The sequence below is a fragment of the Zygotorulaspora mrakii genome, chromosome 7 (genome assembly GCF_013402915.1).
Source record: "Zygotorulaspora mrakii chromosome 7, complete sequence".
NCBI lineage: Eukaryota > Fungi > Ascomycota > Saccharomycetes > Saccharomycetales > Saccharomycetaceae > Zygotorulaspora > Zygotorulaspora mrakii.
Window position 1 is genome coordinate 350,007 of NC_050725.1, and position 18,518 is coordinate 368,524.

Below are 18,518 nucleotides of genomic sequence, written 5' to 3' on the forward strand. Positions count from 1 at the left end.
AAAGAGCTGTTAATTCACTATTTATTTTTACTGTAGTGAACCTTTCAAATTTAAATGGGACATTAAAATCGTTCACCTTTTTGGTACGAACAGTTCCATTATTTTGATTACTAAACTTTACGGCCCCTCACGAAAAGGTGATAAGGAATTTTTGTACATTTGAAGCAAGAACTAAAAGCGTTTCAAGTTATCGAGATATATAAGTGGTGGATTGGCTTATACTGGTCAAATAGTCTACCATGTCGGAAAACAAGGAAGTGATGATAATAAACGGTGAGTACACGATGGAGAAGGAGATTGGGAAGGGTTCTTTTGCCACAGTATATAAAGGGTATCGAACTGCAGACAAAAGTCAGCATATAGCGATCAAGGCTGTATCACGTTCTAAACTTAAGAACAAGAAGCTGCTGGAAAATTTAGAGATTGAGATAGCCATTTTGAAGAAGATTAAACATCCTCATATTGTCGGACTTATGGACTGCGAAAGAACAGCAACAGATTTTTACTTGGTAATGGAATACTGTGCTTTAGGTGATCTGACTTTCTTGATAAGAAGGAGGAAAGAACTGATGGAAAATCATCCTTTACTAGCGACAGTATTTGAAAAATACCCACCACCCAATGAACATCATAATGGCCTTCATAGAGCGTTCGTCATTAACTATTTGCAGCAGTTAGCATCATCTTTAAAGTTTTTAAGGTCAAAGAATTTGGTTCATAGAGATATCAAACCACAAAATCTACTACTGGCTACACCACTAGTTGGATATCATGACGCGAAAAGTTTCCATGATTTAGGATTTGTGGGGATCTATAATTTACCGATCTTAAAAATTGCTGATTTTGGCTTTGCCAGATTCTTACCGAATACGTCCTTAGCTGAAACTTTATGTGGCTCACCTCTTTATATGGCGCCTGAAATATTAAACTATCAAAAATATAATGCAAAGGCCGATCTATGGTCAGTCGGTACGGTCCTATATGAAATGGCATGTGGTAAACCACCTTTCAAAGCCTCCAATCATCTGGAATTATTCAAGAAAATCAAGAGAGCCAACGACGCTATCATTTTCCCCTCCCAGTGCGAAGTTGAAAAAGATTTGAAGGATTTAATATGCTCTTTGTTAACTTTCGATCCAAATAATAGGATTGGATTTGCTGAATTTTTTGAGAATAAATTGGTCAACGAGAATCTCTCTCGCTATGAAATTGATGAAGATCTACCAGATTTAGAGAATAAATCAAAAGATGTCATTGAAAGCAACATGTTTGTCTCTGAATATTTGACTAAACAATCGAATAAAAGTGCTCATATCGGAAATCAATACAAAGCGTTGGCGACAGTGAATAGTGGTTCCACGGGAAGTTCCATTACCAAAAACAGTAGTGGTCCCAACGATATTAATAGTCCGGCATCGCCTAGAAGTGCAACAGAGAATACACATGACCAGACACACGCGATGCACAGAAAAGTCTCAACCGAAAAGTCAAAAAGAATTGATTCAGGCTCAGATTTAATGCTAGAGAAGGAATACGTTGTCATAGAGAAGAAAAGTGTCGAAGTGAATGCATTAGCCGACGAATTCGCACAGGCAGGCAGCCATTCCGTTGCTTTCCAACAAAATCACCAGCAGGTGAATCAACTCAAGCAAGGTCCTGGAAAAACATCATCAAATAGCAGTAGCAATAACGGCGTTACTACGGTGCAGCAAACTCAACCCTTACAGCAACAGCAGGCGCAGTTTTTAAGAAACAGAAATTCAAGAAGCTCAAGCAGTAGTAGTACCTACCGCCGACCTTCGCTTGTTGATCGTAGATTATCGATAACATCTTTAAATCCTTCAAATGCTCTGTCGAGAGCATTGGGTATCGCATCAACTAGATTGTTTGGTGGTGGAACATCAAACGATACACAGCAACAAGCTTCAAATACTTCTTCTCCCAATTATAAATCATCGTTACTGAATGCAAAGGTTTTCCAGGATTTGACTGAAAACATTATTTTGCGTGTCGAGCATCTTCATGACGAACAACCTCAAAAAGTAGACAACAATTCTATTGTACAGGTATTAGAGACGCTATCAGCAAAAGCATTTGTTATATTTTCTTATGCTGAAGTGAAGTTTTCCCAAATTGTTCCATTGCCGTTATCATTTGGAAAACGGTTGAGCAATGGCAGCTGTGCCATAGAGGAAGAAGAAGAAGAAGAAGAAGCTGATTACTTGATGAAGCGTCAAAATGTGAGGAAAAGAGATAATAATTCAGGTTTTTCTCAGCAAACATTTGGATCAAACGATCTACCAGTCGCCGAATTGCGCCACTTATCTACTGAAGCGACTATACTTTATATGAAATCACTCTCCATTCTGGCAAAGGCAATGCAAATTACGTCAACTTGGTGGTATGAATCTCAGGAAAAGGTTTTTTCATTGCGTTTGAATTTATTGATTCAATGGATAAGAGAGAAGTTCAATGAATGTTTAGAAAAAGCAGATTTTTTAAGGTTGAAATTGGATGAGTTGAGGAAAAATGAAGCGATTGAAAGAACTTATACTTCGGAGGTCAAAGATGCGGAGAAAAATGAGAGCAGTGATAGCAAGTCTCATCATCACGTGTATGATGAGAGTGATTCAGACCTTGGTGATCCAGTCTATGTGGAAAAAATCTTGTATGATCGTGCTTTGGAGATTTCTAAGACTGCTGCGCAACTGGAAATACAAGGCGAACATCTCAGTAACTGCGAGCTTGCTTATGCGACGTCCCTGTGGATGTTAGAAACGTTGTTGGATGATTCGATTGCAGAAGAATCCTACAATGAGATTGAAATGGTTAATACGGGGATTTTAGATGATCAGGACAAAAAGATTATCAGGAAATATATAGATAGTATTGCCAATCGTTTGAAGGCATTGAGACAGAAAATCAATGGCTAGAACGTAGAGTATTTTGGAACTAAGAGGATTTTTTGGTGTGAAACAATGGGATATAATTAGATTGACAATTTTGTTACAAGGAAGTGTTTACACAGATTTTTTGAATTTTTTAGCTAGGTAATTAATTCTATTTGATATAGTTTATCGGTAAGTGGCATTAAATATGCAAGGTTTATTTCAGGTATAACTCATCTCTTGCCACGTAGTTCGAAAAATATACGTCAGGATATAAGTTTTGTACTATATCTGACCTACCACCACGCCTTCATGCCTGTGTCAATAAGAGTGACTTATTTTATCAAATGTATGGTACTTTTAGGATTTGTTCTTGTATAAGACAGCTAAAGAGACTGATTTCGACCTATTATCATCAACTTGATGCATTCTGCGAGATAGGCTGCGTGCTGCACGGTCTTTATTGTGTTCACCATCAAATGTATGCTTCCATCTGCTACTCTTCCGTTCAGCAGTTCCATCGCTGCAAATTCTGTTTAAAGATGGCACCGATTGCCTTCTGCTCGAATCTCTTCCTGATGATTTTAAAACGGTCTTGAGCAGCTCTCTGGAATTGTCACGTAAATGCTCAGTATGATGACCTGTGCCGGAGACATCATTCACATGTGTAGTAGGCGTGGTTTTTATATCCGGGATCAATAAAGAATGTTCAGCGTCTGTTGAAGAAGTTGAAAAAGAAAGAGGTGATCTCTGGTTTCTATCGAGTACAAAATCGCCATGTATTAGATTACCCGGGTTGATAGTACTCATGACAGCAGATGGAACAGCCAAAGTTGCTTGCCCATCATCTCCACAGGACTTCAAACTTCTTTGTGAATCTGCATTGTATTTTCCATGAGCGAGAGTAGCAGAACTATCTTCTGTAATTGCACTCGTGATGCGATCAACCGCATCATGAGCCTCACGATCTCGTGGTATCTGGAGATGAGGAATTGTATTCCTTCTTGAGCTAACTGCACTACTACTTGATGTCTGCGAAGATCCTTGACGTCTATGTCGTCCCCCCTTTCCTATAGTCAAGATTAGTTTGTCACTTTCGTCGCTATCATTTTCCTCATTTCCATCAGAGTTCTCATCATATATTTCTCTCGCATGAAGACTCGCTTTCGTCGGATTTGGTCTGGAAGATGGGGGTTGAATGAAGGGACGTACTTGATCGAACGTAGATAAATCTCTTAAGGAAACCACACTACCGTTTGCCGAGTCATCGGCAAATTCAAATGGTAAAGACCCTGGAACGCTACCGCCTGAATCACTTTCTGCAGCTGAAGAACAGCTCGAATATGCGCTTTCTCCAGTCTCAGAGGATCCACTTGTCTCCTCCTCTTCATCATTTAAATTGCTGAAAAAATTACCTCTCTTTATCTTATATTTTTCATTAGTATCATTGCGAAGAGTTGTTGGCACAATGCTGTGTGTAGTTTCTGATGCATGGATGACTACATTGTCATTACTTCCCATGTTGCTTCTATTGTTTGCAAAATCCGGTGTTTTTGAGTTAGAACAAATTTTGGCAGGTATGTCATTGTTTGACTCTTCTGACCGCTTCAGCGATGGTTTAGTATTTTGAGGAATTCTATCATTTCTACTAGGCTGTAGTCCATTATTGAGAAAATTCAATCGCGATGACGATCGTCTCAAAAAGTTTCCTTTTACGGGGATATTCCTGTTGGGTGCAAAATGCTGAAATGATCCTCCCACGTGAGGTGGTCTGGCGAAGATTGAGGGTGACGTTTTTGAGTCCCTCATATTATTGCCATTGTTGTTTCGCGGATTCGGTCCCAGCTTACTCATGGCATAATTATCGATGTAGAAGCTGTCCAATGAAGCAAAGGAAGAGTTTATAGGAAGGTTCACTACATTTTTTGGATCATGCTTTTCGTCAAACCTTTTAAGCTCGTTATCAAAAAGTTCTTTCTGAGAGATCTCTTTTGCCATTTTATTGGTTTCATTATAGTTATCATTATGGTCGTTGTTATCATTACACATACTAAATCCCTTTTTAAAAAGGTCAGTACCATTAGTATCATTATTAGGATCATTAGTTTTTTGTTTATTATCATGAGGCTCCTTATCATTCTTGCGTTCGAATTTACCTAAATTACTCGTTATGGATCCCTCACTTACGATAAAACTCGAGTCGCCGGTGCTCGTCGATGCTGCTGCACCTTTTACATCTATTTGTGACGACAAAGTATCATTAACTTTAGGGCTATTGCGATTAAGTGGAAGTGCATTGAATACGGATTCTTTAATTTTCTTACCAACACCTAAAACTGCATTTTTGAGCTCGTGCTTCGATATAGATATTTGTTTGAATTGATCCTCTTTGTTACGTTCAAATTCTTTGAGCTCATCCATCTTTGAGGTTAAATGGTGCTCATCGCAGCTTTGAACGTGATAGAAATCCCAACAAACAAACGGATGCTTCTTAACCTCCGGAATTGTAATTCGCTTCAAAGGGTTTTTCTCTAACAGTTTGCTGACAACATCCTTGGCCAATTGGTACTCCTCTTGGCACGAGACTCGTGACACTCTATTGTTCTTTACATCTTGGTAATCAGGAAATGAGACCGGATCATTGACAATTTTTTCAAATAATTCCAGTTCATAATCAGATTTGAAGGGAAGCATTCCAAAAAGGAGACAATACAGTGTTACTCCAAGTGCCCATATATCAATCATAAATGAAATGCTGGATCCTTTAAATAAATCTTCTCTAGTCATATTGAATTTTTCGAAGGCATCATTACCTAAACATATTTCTGGAGCAAAAAAAGCTGGGGTACCTGCTGTCTTTGCCAACTCTAATTCGTCGATAGACTCTACACTAGAGTCAGAACTATTAGCTCCGCTTGCAGCAAGAGATACACCAAAATCGGAGATTTTCACAGTGTTATCCTCTGAAATCAATAGATTAGCTGGTTTGATATCTCTATGAATGACACCCTGGTAGTGCAAGTACTCTAAACCCAACACGACACCTCTAAGAATTTCACGAGTTCGCTGAAAAGATAAAAGAGGAGGTCCCCTCGCCTCAGTTTCCAATTGATCTCCTGGACACCATTTGACCTCTCCCTGGGCGCAATATTCTAATACAAGATATATCTTTCTCGACTTTGAATCATCTAAAACCTCCAATAATTTAACAACATGCTTGTAATGACACTTTTTCATAATAGCTATCTCGCGCTTTATCTTATCATTCTGAGTAAGGCTGTTTGATTTCTTTATCCTGAAAAATTTCTGTCCCTTCTTTTCATGTCTATCAACTATCTTTATGGCCACTAATTGTTTGGTGAGAAGATCTTTTGCTAGCTTCACTTTTCCATGTTGCCCATGCCCAAGTTCATTGATGATCTCGTATGTATTCAAAACCTTTCGCTTTGAAACGGGATCGTACTTTAGAAAAATCTCACTGGTTTCCTTAACATTTCCTTGTCCTAGTTGTAGACTATTCGGTACAGTGATAAAATCTTGATGATGTGGATGATTAAGCTGCCTTCTTCGCTGCTTTTCCATTAGCATATTCAAAGAATCCAAAGATGACGACGAAGCAGACAGAGCATCGGCATTATAAGGGATTGGCACTCCATAACTAGTAGATTGACGACTCTGCAATTTGGGTAAAGACATCAAACTGTCATTGCTCAATACGGAATTAATTTCTAATTGCAAGTCTGGAGGCAGATCCACTTCCTCAATTGGTTCTTCCTCTTGGAAATCCATATCCCTCCAAGGAAAAAACAAGTTCTTAACGTATACCCCTCTTCTTAAACACTTTATAGGAGCAACACACAGGCGGATATCGATATTTGGCCGGGCTATATTACTTATCACTTACCTAGCTATAGAATGCAGCAAAAGATAAAAAACTTGAACTGCAATGACAACGAGTCAATGCCACAATTTCTCACCTTTGAATCAAACGGTGAACAGCCCTATGTGGTATGACAGAATCTCAATGAATTTTGTTAGGCCAATACAAGTAAGCATCGAAATAAAAATTTATGATTTAATGTCACGGTGTTTACCGGTTGCCAGCTTTTGCCAGCAAAAGGGATCAGGCGAGATGTTTCACAGTATCGAAGAGCCAGCCGGGTAACCCAATCATCGTATACGTGCAAAACCTGATAGCGAATGATTAAGCTGCTCCTTGTTCAAGTAGTACTCCCAGTTACATTCAGGTCCTTACTGCGATCATCTGATCGTCACAACATCAACTTTTCTATCAACAAGTTCCTGGAGGAATTTTTTTCCAAGAGTGGAAAGACAGTGAAATCAACTCTTGGGTACCGTGGGGAAGGAAAATTTGTGCATAAGCTCCTCGGGGTCTGTGCGAGTATAGGCTTCTTGTTCCCGTTTGCGCTTCGCTGCCACGATCTGCTCATTCTTTTTTTTTAAAACTCTACTTTCGAAGGTGGTCTTGCTTAATTGATATCTTTTATTCTTGCTTTGCAAGTCTGTGACCATATCGACCTGATTTTCATACGAGGTTTGCAACTTTTTGACTTTATCCATTGGATCAGCTACATCTTTAGATGATTCATGGGTTTCGGATTCAATGTCAGCGCTTGTCGCATCGCTAGTTTTGCCACTCTCACTTTCCTTGCCCTTTCCCTTGCTTTTGTTTTTAACAAATATGCTGGATACCCAACCATCCCAGGAACCAGATTGACTAATTTTAGCGTTGTTTAGTTGAGACTTCAACTCCCTCAATTTGCTTAATGCATCTTCATAGTCCTTCCCATACAATGGGATGACAAATTGAGGATTGTCCTTCAGGTGTATGTCGCAAGTGTAAAACCAATCTGGTCCTGAGCTATTGTACAATACTGTAGTACTCGGTTTGCCGCATATCAAACAGGGCTGCATATCCTTTAATGCAACCTTGCGACCTATATATTCATTTATCATTTTTTGGAGCACCTTTTCGGAGTCTTTCAGTGCTAAATGTGGCAAGCCCATTATTATTTATTTTTTATCTGCGGCAAAAGATGCACATCGAAGAAACTGTACAAGGTTGTTTCTGATATAAAGAAAGATTTATGTAAAGAGGTGTATTAAAGTCTATTCTTGGCTCTATCCCATGCATTATGTGGTTTCTTGTTACTTTTTCTTGAAGTGCTATCCTGGAGTTTTCGTTTTGAGTTGAAAATACTAAAATCTTCACCACCGATCATATTAACATGCGCCATCCTTTCTCTTTCTTTCTGCCTTCTTTTATCTATTTTGCTTGTTCCAACGTTCAGTCTTGTGAAATTTTCTTCTTCATATTGTGCCACTTTATTTTCTCTTTCCGTATCTCTCAGTGACTTAATACCACCTTTACCATGATTAACAATATTTGTACCAATGGATGCTTCCCAATCTGGCTTTTCAGAACTCTCCCTAATATATTCTTCCATCGCTTGCATACGTGATTTGCCACTGCGATCCTTATGCTCTTGTGCATTGAATTTGTCTTCAAAATGACTCGAACGCTGGGGGGGCAATACTGCACTGATCTTAGGTGGTCTATATATGCTATCTTTATTTTCATCCTCCTGTTCTTCCTCGTTCGTGTCGACTTCCGCAACACTTCTTTGTTTGGAAGACTGTCTATTTTGCATAACGCCGGAAAGATTGGGCCTGTGAGACATGTCTTCGTCACTAGAGTCATCTTCATCCTCTTCCTCGTTTCTACCAAATTGGCTATTATACTGTGATCTCTCTATTGCTACTTTTTCTGCCTCTAAGTATTCCTTCTCCATTCTTGTGTATGCCCGGGTCAATTTATCCAGTTGATACGAAAGTTTCTTTTCTAAAGGCTTGACACCACGCTCAAGTACAACACGATGTTGAATAGACATCTTACGTGATTCGGACGCCGAAGGATCTGTACAATTTTTATCAAGTTTTTGTCCAATTACCAGTAATAGCGAGTTCACGTAAGCCATCATGCTGGCATTTTTTAGCGATAATAAGGAAACTTTGTGATTATCTTCATTATTCTTCCAAAACTGGGACTTTATAGTCTTTGTTTTGGTTTCATTATCTTCACCTTCCGATCTGTAAACAGTCTGCAGTTTTTCCAAAGATTCTAATGTTCCCCGCAGAGAATCATTTATAGTAACCAAAACATTATCCAGGTCTGACATCTACCTTTGATATTGTGGTATTGTTGGCTTTCGAATAATGCACAATAGTTCACGGTTTAACTAAAATGGATTTCGAACCTATTAAACATTCTATTGTGATCAAAACCTCATCTCATCGCTTCTTTTCCAAATTTGATTTTTCAGAAAATTTTCAGATCGCCTCTGACGGACAAAAATTTTATTTTCAGTTAAGAATAAAACGATGCGATGAGATGCATTGTAATCTTGTTTAACTCTCAAATGTAAGAAAGACTGCTTCAAGAATAGTAGTTATCACAGCATCGGAAAGCAGGATGCCTCAAAACGAGTATATTGAACAACATATCAAGCAACATGGTCGTAGATTAGACTACGAAGAGCGTAAGCGTAAAAGAGAGGCAAGAGAAGTCCACAAGATATCTGAAAAAGCCCAAAAACTAACTGGTTGGAAGGGTAAACAATTTGCTAAGAAGAGATATGCCGAAAAGGTCGCAATGAAGAAGAAAATTAAGGCACACGAACAATCGAAGGTTAAAGGAGGTTCTAAACCATTGGATGAGTCTGGAGATGCATTACCAACATATTTACTGGATAGAGAACAAACTAATACAGCAAAGGCAATTTCATCATCTATCAAACAGAAAAGATTAGAAAAGGCAGACAAATTCTCAGTACCATTACCAAAAGTTCGTGGTATTAGTGAAGAAGAAATGTTTAAAGTGGTCAAAACCGGTAAATCGAAGACTAAATCCTGGAAAAGAATGATAACAAAGCATACTTTTGTTGGTGAAGGATTCACCAGAAGACCGGTAAAGATGGAAAGAATTATAAGACCGTCTGCTCTCAGACAAAAAAAGGCAAACGTTACACATCCGGAATTAGGCGTAACTGTTTTCCTCCCAATACTGGCAGTCAAGAAGAACCCTCAAAGTCCTATGTACACGCAGTTAGGTGTTCTGACAAAGGGTACTGTCATCGAAGTAAACGTATCAGAACTTGGTATGGTCACGTCAGGCGGTAAGGTTGTCTGGGGTAAGTACGCCCAAGTTACCAACGAGCCAGATAGAGACGGGTGTGTCAATGCCGTTTTACTTGTATGATCGGATCCCTATCTTCTTGTCTCCAATATGTAGACGAATTTGTTTAAATAAATAATCAAGTACACCCGGTGTGAAGGAAAAAATATCATAGTCAGTTTGAACTGATTCAAATTTCAATGGTATGTACGGATGTTAAGATCAACACTTTTCCGAAACAATCAAACTTTCGCGAACTTTTACAAACTGAGTGCTGCCCGTCAACGAACATTCAAATAAAGTCATACGAGCAATCTCCAGCAAACCTTTCTGTCGATCACATCAAAATTGCAGAAATTCCGTCTCTCATTCCCGCGACTTATGCATATATATTTTTAGAAATTTGAACGGGATGAAATGTATACCTCGTCAAGTGACCGGTAATCAGAATCAGAGTCCGGTACGATGAAGCAAATCCATCATAAAACAAAACACGAAAACTCATGTAAGCAAAGTTTCTTGTTTGCCAGGGCTCCGCTTCCAATTGACAGAATTGACAGTATACAAGGTATTAATCTGCAATGCCTCCGTCGGCCTCACACACCGGCAAACATTCTCTTTTTTCATCCTCTCGGCAAGAGCGGTTTTCTCCATTTTCATCACCAGTGCGGTACTACAGGAAGCAGTCGTCCAATAATACATTCTAGGGCTACAATGTATGCGATTGTAAAACAAATAAGGGGCAAAGAAAGAATACCCAATGTGGGTAAGTTGACGCGAAACGAGCAAATAGGCCGAGTTTTTTTACTACTGCATACAATTAAACGCAGGCTTTGCAAAAGAACTCCACGTACCACCCACTATTTTTGTAGTAGTTTCATGTGGTACTAGTTTTAAGTAGTAAGTAGCAGAAAGGATTCGCCCATTACGTTCCAGATTTTCACCCAGTTACAAGGCATGGTGGTGGACAGGAAATAGGCTAAGAAACTGGAACGTCCTTTACGCTTCTTTACACCTCATATTCGCAAATAAGAAAGTTGTAGCACTATGAAGCGATTATTCAGAGATGGAAAGACCTCATTCTTAATAATTTGTTGTGTAAAAAGTAAAAACGGAACCTGTAAATAGCGGTGATGCTGGAGCTTTTCACTTGCTTAACGTAAGATATAACACATAATGTAACACAAGCACAAACTTAAAAAGTCGGGTAACAGGACTGCTCAATTTGTGATGTGGTTCACATACCGAGTAGCAGTAAGGCTTTCCCACACTAGCAACAGTTTCTAAGCGTATAGTCAATGGTTGTGCTGAGACCGTTGCAATTGTCCTGTTTAAATAGCTGTAACACTCGTTTGGAAAAGACAACTTATACACTAGACTATCTTCTATATCTATATTCTCTTCCTATACAGCTTCTGTGGAGTGTTCTGGCATACAACATACACTGTTACACATTGCGCAAGGCTCAAATAGGCTTTTTATTAGTTGGTATTCCAAGTACCAGAATCGGGCTGCTCAAGTTCAGCGCAATTTGAAACCCAAGTATTCAGGCTATTCTTACGGAGAGTACTGATTTGATAAAAAGAGAGTTTACGTCTGATTTAGAAGCTATTGCTGCTATTTATACACAAAAGATTCCTCAAAAAGCATATTGATCAGTGTTTTCGAGGGCATCTCAAGAGCTGTTTAAGGATAGCAGATTTTTATAATGGTATGTTCATTTCAGTTTTTCATTTTTTTTTCTTTACTAAATTTTACTGCTTTCCCCCATTAGTCTGTATCAACCCACCACTCAAAGAACTATAACAACTCGACACATTGATAGTGGTTCTCAAAGGAGCTAAAACGAAACTGGCATTTATGTCTGCGCAATTCTTTGTTGCGTTCACTCAGATCAGATCGTTTATATGATCTGTCCGGATCTGTTGCAGTCCGATGAGATTGAAAAAAAAACATCTCTGAAAGGATTCGAACAGGGAAGGCCAGAAGGAAGTGGAAAACCCTACCTACCAGTTTAGTAACAAGATGTGCGGGATCAAATTAGTCTGGGGAACAAGTCTATTCCACTACAGCTCATTTTGGTGCGCTTACCATTGAATAATTTGAAAGACTGGTGGCAGAGCTCGGTAGTGGGCGTTAGGGAAAGGTCGAAGAAGTAAAATTAGGTTTCCAGTCTTTGATCAATTTATACTAACGTAGGGGTCATAATCTGTAGAGCAATCAACAAACACAATACCCATTTGCTGGCCAAGGATCTATTTCCAGTCAGTCCTCGATGTCGTCATCCTCGTACAATCATCAGCCCCAGTTGTCAATCAATTCTGTTCAATCCTTAGTTGAGCCAATCACACCACCACCGTTAGGTCAGATGCATCAGAAGAAGAATCATCAAAAGACTCAGTCGCTGGATGTCTCGGAGTTCAGTCAATTCATGTCTTCAGGTCTAAGCACACACACACATCAGTCGCCTATGATGCTTATGAAAAATTTCTCACCTAATGGTGGTTTTTCAAATGCAACTGGATCAATTGTGAACGCTCCGAGTGCTTTGCCTTTTATCAATGAGTTCGATTTGAACGTTGATATACCGGCTAGTAACGCTGTAGCTGCTGCTGCAAGCAACAACAACGGCAACAATGGCAACAATAATAATTCTGGTTCCACAACATCGGCCTCCTCACTAAGAAATGCAAACATAACAATGACAGGTTCAACTGAACAAAGTTTACCTAATTCAACAATGTTAGAAATTTCTTCAATGCCGTTGGAAGATTTGGACTACATTAAGCTAGCAAAGGATCAATTCGGCTGTCGGTTTTTACAAAAAAAGCTAGAAAATTCAGCCGAGTCAAATAAGGTAAGGGATCTGATGTACGATCAAATAAAGCCTTACTTTTTAGAGCTAATCCTTGACTCTTTCGGTAACTATTTAATCCAGAAACTTTGCGAGTATTTGACCACGGAGCAAAAAACTAAATTAATTCAATCAATATACCCACATGTATTCCAAATTTCTATTAATCAGTATGGTACTCGCTCTTTACAGAAAATCATTGATACTGTCGATAACGAAGAGCAAGTTGACTTGATAACTAAAGGATTTTCTCAGGAGCACACATTGATTCAACAAGTTGTTACTTTGATAAATGATTTAAATGGTAACCATGTCATTCAAAAGTGTATTTTCAAGTTTTCACCTTCTAAATTCGATTTCATCATCGATGCTATTGTGGAACAAAACAATATCATTACAATTTCAACCCATAAACATGGTTGCTGTGTTTTACAAAAGTTGTTGAGTGTGTGTACGTTACAACAGATATTCAAAATTTCTGTCAAAATTGTTCAGTTTTTGCCCGGTCTAATTAATGACCAATTTGGAAATTATATCATTCAGTTTCTGTTAGATATTGAGGAATTGGATTTCTACTTGTTAGCAGAAATATTCAACAGATTGTCGAATGAACTTTGTCAATTATCATGCTTAAAATTCTCGTCTAACGTTGTGGAAAAATTCATCAAAAAATTATTCAATATAATTACAGATGAAGCTCCAAGATTTTGCAATAAATCTAATACCAACGATTCAAATGATGATGTAGTTAATGCTGCTATGAGAATATTGTTAACAATTATAGATATTTTCACCTTGAATTTAAACATTTTGATTAGAGACAATTTTGGAAATTATGCTTTGCAAACTCTTCTCGATGTCAAAAATTATTCCCAAGTTTTGGAGTATTCTGGTAATAAAAACGTCGCCAAATCTCCGAAGCTTGCGTCTTTTAGTCATGATTTTACAACTAAGATTGGAAATTTGGTTGTTTTGACGAAAGAATTATTACCAAGCATCAAGACAACATCATATGCTAAGAAGATTAAGTTAAAAGTCAAATCGTACACGGAGCTGACAGGAATTGCTCTCACAGATGTAAATCCCAAAAAAAATAGTACTAAAAATAATAGTACAATTAATAATCAGAATTCTAAAAATAATGGTGGTCTCAATACTCATTTTACCCACTATAACAGTAACAATAACAATAGTAGCAAAAACCACAATGGCAATCATAGAAATAACAATAACAAAAATACAGTCGGCATGTACCAGAAGCAGCATACTCGCCACTTTTCTTTGCCAGCGAACGCGTATCATAGAAGAAGCAGCAGTTCCAACTCGTTACCTTATGCAGTCATCCCGCAGCAACCGAATGCCCAGAATTCTCATCACAGCAATGGTCTAACGATACCCTATGCTACTGATCAGGCATCATCGTATGATTATCTGTCGCGGTTGGGCGATCATGAACAGTTCAACGATTCGATCACTCAAAATTTGCAGAAGCAACAAACACAGTTCATGGGTTCTAATTTGCAAAAACCTAATTCGAACCCAAATCTTCACACTCTGCCAGGACTGCGTAGCTCCAGCAACTCTCTAACTTTTATGAATGATTCAATTTCTAACAACACTAATAACAGCAGCAGTTCCAACAGCTTTTTCCCTGCCACTGCTGCTGACCCAACAATGATGAATAATTTTGCATTCTCTGGCGGTTCTCAATCCAATTTTACTGACTCGAGCTTTTCTGAACAGAGAATCACCAGCAACCCTTTTCCAGTTTATCACCATCAGCCTGCAGCTAATCAACAAAATTTCAGCAATTATATTCCTGCACAAGCTGGTGAGGGTTTTATGTACTTAGAAGGGAATACCAACGAATTTACGAGTAGCGCAGCGGGATTCAACTTCGGATTCAATTAATACCCAACATGACTGACAATGTTCTATTGCATAAGATATTAAATCCCAAAAAAAAATTTAAAATTCCTAAAAACCTAAATATATGTTATCAAACTTATATGTTCAAACAGTCAACAAAACGTTGAGTGACATTGGCCACATTTATTAAAAGAAAAAATATCATCCAAACAAAACATCATAGTGTTCTTTAGCCTCCTCCCTGAGATAAAACTCTGCTATCCCTATCATTTTTATTCATTCGCTGAGGGAGCTATTAGTGGAGCTCATCACTCCATCTTATGCCATTCAATTTTTCTTTTATTTTCTGTTCATTTCACATTCATTTTCTTTTTGACAAGATTTCGCATTCATTCGCTTTCACCATATGTTTCTCGTGTATTTCAATATTAAGCATCTGTTAAATTATAAAAAAAAAATATTTGATGGCATTTGTATGTAACTTTGGGTTTTGCAATCATGCATCCATCGCAAATGCAAGAGAATCGAGAGAAATAAATAAGTATTTCGTGGAGTTGTATTTACAAAAATCATAAGTTATCCCACTTTATTTACGTCTTTTTCTACTCCTCAATATCAGAGGGATATGTTCTAGCTCAAGCACTTAAAGTTATATACACTTATTCTTCTTTCGCATAATGATAAATATCACTTTTAGCTTTAACTTTTATTTATGGCATATGTTTTTCCATTATTCATCCCAAAAGAGATTAATACTCACGATTACGATACTTCAAAAAATGAATGGGTAAATGATAGTAAAAAGTTGAAAGAGAAAAACACGACAGTAGCGTTCCGCCATATTGTTGATATCTTGAGCCCATCTGTTCTTTAGATCTGTTCAGCTGAAAATATGGGCGCTCCACCTCAAAGAACGCTAGCAAGGCACGATATGCCCCAGTTCTATCTGCTGGTAGCGCTTTATTTTGTTCAAGGCATCCCGGTAGGATTAGCTTTTGGTACAATTCCATTTTTGCTCAAGTCAATGGCTAAAGACACATCTTTCACCACTTTAGGTATCTTTTCGATGGCATCATATCCATATTCTTTGAAGATTTTCTGGTCTCCCATAGTTGATTCGATATACAATAAGAAGGTAGGAAGAAGAAGATCATGGATTATACCGATACAATGCATAAGTGGGGCAAGTATATTCTTTTTAGGATCGTGCATTAGCAGGGGGATTGTGTTCAAGGGTGTTGATGATGCCTTTCATGGTAGAACGGGGGGTGTTCACGACTTGAATATATTGAATTTGACCTGGTATTTTGGTATCTTGGTATTTTTATGCGCTACTCAAGATATAGCAGTGGATGGTTGGGCATTGACTATACTGTCAAAACAATCACTTTCTTATGCGTCTACAGCACAAACAGTTGGTATAAATATTGGCTATTTTCTTTCCTTTACCGTATTTTTATCCCTTAATTCAAGCGATTTTGCAAACAAGTATTTCAGAAGTGTACCAAGAGAATATGGGCTTGTCAGTCTTGGTGGTTACATGAAGTTTTCCGGTATAATCTATATTTTATTGACGCTTTACGTTGTGTTTTACACAACTGAAAAACCATGGCAGGATGTTTTACCAAGGCTGCATTCTCCAGAGATGAAAAAAGATGATGAGCCTAAAGTTATTTTTGAGTATGAGGATGGCGATACTGTCAGTACTAGTAATAACGCAGGTATACTTTACGTTTATCAATGTTTTCTTAAAATTGCAAGTTTGAGCTCAGTGCAGGTTCTGGCAATAATTCATTTAACATCCAAAATCGCATTTCAGTGCAATGAAGCAGCAACGAATTTGAAACTTTTAGAGCAAGGATTCAAAAGAGAAGATTTGGCAGTTACTGTACTAATTGATGTACCTTTTGAAATATTATTTGGCTATTACGTGGCGAAATGGAGCTCAGATTCCAATCATCTTCAAAACTCAGATCGTGGAAATTTGCGAAAGTCTAAAAAGTCATGGTTTACTTGGATTATTGGTACACCTGGTGTCCTTACGCCTTGGCTGTGGGGTTATCTAGGTCGTTTAGCTTCAGCGATTCTTGGAACTGTTGTGGTGAAAAGCTTTCCAAAAGATGGTCATATAAGCAGAGTTTACTTTCTGACTGTTATTATCCAACATTTATTAAGTTCATTTATGTCAACAGTTCAATTCGTTGGTATTTCAGCTTTTCATACAAGAATAGCAGACCCATTAATTGGAGGGACCTATATGACATTATTGAATACATTGAGCAATTTCGGTGGTACATGGCCAAGGTTTATTGTATTGTCTCTGATAAATTACTTTACTATTTACGAATGCAAAATTCCAGGGAAACATAATTTGGTGTATCAGGGCGGTAGTATGGATAGATGCACAAAAGAGCTAGGTGGTACTATAACAATTCTACGAGATGGTTACTTTGTAACAAATTTATTATGTTGTATTTTTGGTATATGTCTATATTTCGGATTCCTTAAAAAAAAATCTCAAGAGTTACAAAGTTTACCTATTGGTTCATGGCGTTGTGAATAAACCAATGATCGTTCCAATAGATGATTCCAGCGACGATATATGCAAATAATAAACCGGAAAGTTGTTCAGTGAAAGTATGGAAAACAATTGATGTTATTAGGAAGCTCCACCACCACATGCCTAGTAGAGATATGAGTAATATAATCGGATTTTGCCATACAACAATTTTTAGAATCTGACCAAGGAACTTCACTATATCTTTTACCACAGTGAATGGTGGTAAGATAAACGCACTCATCAAAAAGCTTTTGATATTTTTTGGTTTATTATTGATTAGATTCCAAATGGGCCCATTATCAAATAGTTTTAAACTAGTTATAAGAAGTCCTGTATACTTTTTCTTTTTCAATCTTTGTAACGCTTTTCCACCAAAGAGTCGAAGTTCACCAAACGAATACATAATCATCAGTGTAATCAGAAAAACATGGCCCGAAGGATCATGTCCACCAATCCAGTAACCGCCGAGGGATCTGCATTGGGCAGATCCCAATAGTGGAGCATCCTGTGCAAAGGTTTTTCTAATGAAATTGTTGATATCCTGCGGAGAAGATGTTCTATTGAAACACTTTTCATTTAACGCGCAGGATATATCGCTCATTGATTTTTTCAGTAGGTCCTCATCATTCTCCATAGTTATATTTTTTAAGGTAAAAAGAATACGTTTTAAGGATTTCAATCTCCTAGCAATAGAATCATGAAAGTCATCGGCCAAATTACCATTGGAATCAAAGACGGTAAAATCGCAATGGCCACCTGTGTAGGTGAAAACCAAATCCATTATTGGAGCAATGCCGAACCAGAGTGCTTGTGTGAAAATATACCACCAAATTGTTAGAATCGAATATCGTATAAGCGATTGGCGATTTATCTGGAAGTCCCCATATCGAAGGATACACCACCAGCCAACGATCGAATTCCAAAACCAGCCATTTTTGACAAAGATGGAATTCAGCCAACCATCTTTATTGATCTGTAGCGATTGCAAATGATTGGGAAAAAAGAAGGACAAAAGATTACCAAAAACAAGTGTTGCAGGACATAGAAGCAATACGCAGAGCTTGTAATAGGGAAATTTCATAGTCTTGGCATCCGACAGCTCAGAGTGTCAGAGTCGTGCGGGAGAAATTCACTTCCCTTTATACGTAGACG

At 38.0% G+C, this 18,518-nt stretch overlaps 8 protein-coding genes across 8 annotated transcripts; 4 read left to right on the plus strand and 4 right to left on the minus strand.

The window, feature by feature from the left end:
- Positions 1-239: 239 nt before the first annotated feature.
- On the plus strand, positions 240-2,933 carry ATG1 (serine/threonine protein kinase ATG1; the record flags this gene model as incomplete). The annotated part of the gene is made up of 1 exon (XM_037290138.1): positions 240-2,933. The coding sequence occupies one exon, from the start codon at positions 240-242 to the stop codon at positions 2,931-2,933; it is 2,694 nt and encodes an 897-aa protein (XP_037146033.1).
- Positions 2,934-3,248: 315 nt separating this feature from the next.
- On the minus strand, positions 3,249-6,677 carry HG535_0G01930 (serine/threonine-protein kinase; the record flags this gene model as incomplete). Its single annotated transcript, XM_037290139.1, has 1 exon — positions 3,249-6,677. The coding sequence occupies one exon, from the start codon at positions 6,675-6,677 to the stop codon at positions 3,249-3,251; it is 3,429 nt and encodes a 1,142-aa protein (XP_037146034.1).
- Positions 6,678-7,229: 552 nt separating this feature from the next.
- Positions 7,230-7,916, minus strand: VFA1 (Vfa1p; the record flags this gene model as incomplete). The annotated part of the gene is made up of 1 exon (XM_037290140.1): positions 7,230-7,916. One exon carries the CDS (start codon positions 7,914-7,916, stop codon positions 7,230-7,232), a length of 687 nt encoding a protein of 228 aa, XP_037146035.1.
- Positions 7,917-8,011: 95 nt separating this feature from the next.
- LCP5 (small subunit rRNA maturation protein LCP5) lies at positions 8,012-9,088 on the minus strand (the record flags this gene model as incomplete). Its single annotated transcript, XM_037290141.1, has 1 exon — positions 8,012-9,088. The coding sequence occupies one exon, from the start codon at positions 9,086-9,088 to the stop codon at positions 8,012-8,014; it is 1,077 nt and encodes a 358-aa protein (XP_037146036.1).
- Positions 9,089-9,381: 293 nt separating this feature from the next.
- Positions 9,382-10,167, plus strand: NSA2 (rRNA-processing protein NSA2; the record flags this gene model as incomplete). The annotated part of the gene is made up of 1 exon (XM_037290142.1): positions 9,382-10,167. One exon carries the CDS (start codon positions 9,382-9,384, stop codon positions 10,165-10,167), a length of 786 nt encoding a protein of 261 aa, XP_037146037.1.
- Positions 10,168-12,358: 2,191 nt separating this feature from the next.
- On the plus strand, positions 12,359-14,848 carry MPT5 (Mpt5p; the record flags this gene model as incomplete). The annotated part of the gene is made up of 1 exon (XM_037290143.1): positions 12,359-14,848. The coding sequence occupies one exon, from the start codon at positions 12,359-12,361 to the stop codon at positions 14,846-14,848; it is 2,490 nt and encodes an 829-aa protein (XP_037146038.1).
- Positions 14,849-15,698: 850 nt separating this feature from the next.
- HG535_0G01980 (Acatn family MFS transporter) lies at positions 15,699-17,369 on the plus strand (the record flags this gene model as incomplete). Its single annotated transcript, XM_037290144.1, has 1 exon — positions 15,699-17,369. The coding sequence occupies one exon, from the start codon at positions 15,699-15,701 to the stop codon at positions 17,367-17,369; it is 1,671 nt and encodes a 556-aa protein (XP_037146039.1).
- Positions 17,344-18,447, minus strand: SCS3 (Scs3p; the record flags this gene model as incomplete). The annotated part of the gene is made up of 1 exon (XM_037290145.1): positions 17,344-18,447. One exon carries the CDS (start codon positions 18,445-18,447, stop codon positions 17,344-17,346), a length of 1,104 nt encoding a protein of 367 aa, XP_037146040.1.
- Between the last annotated feature and the right edge of the window lie 71 nt (positions 18,448-18,518).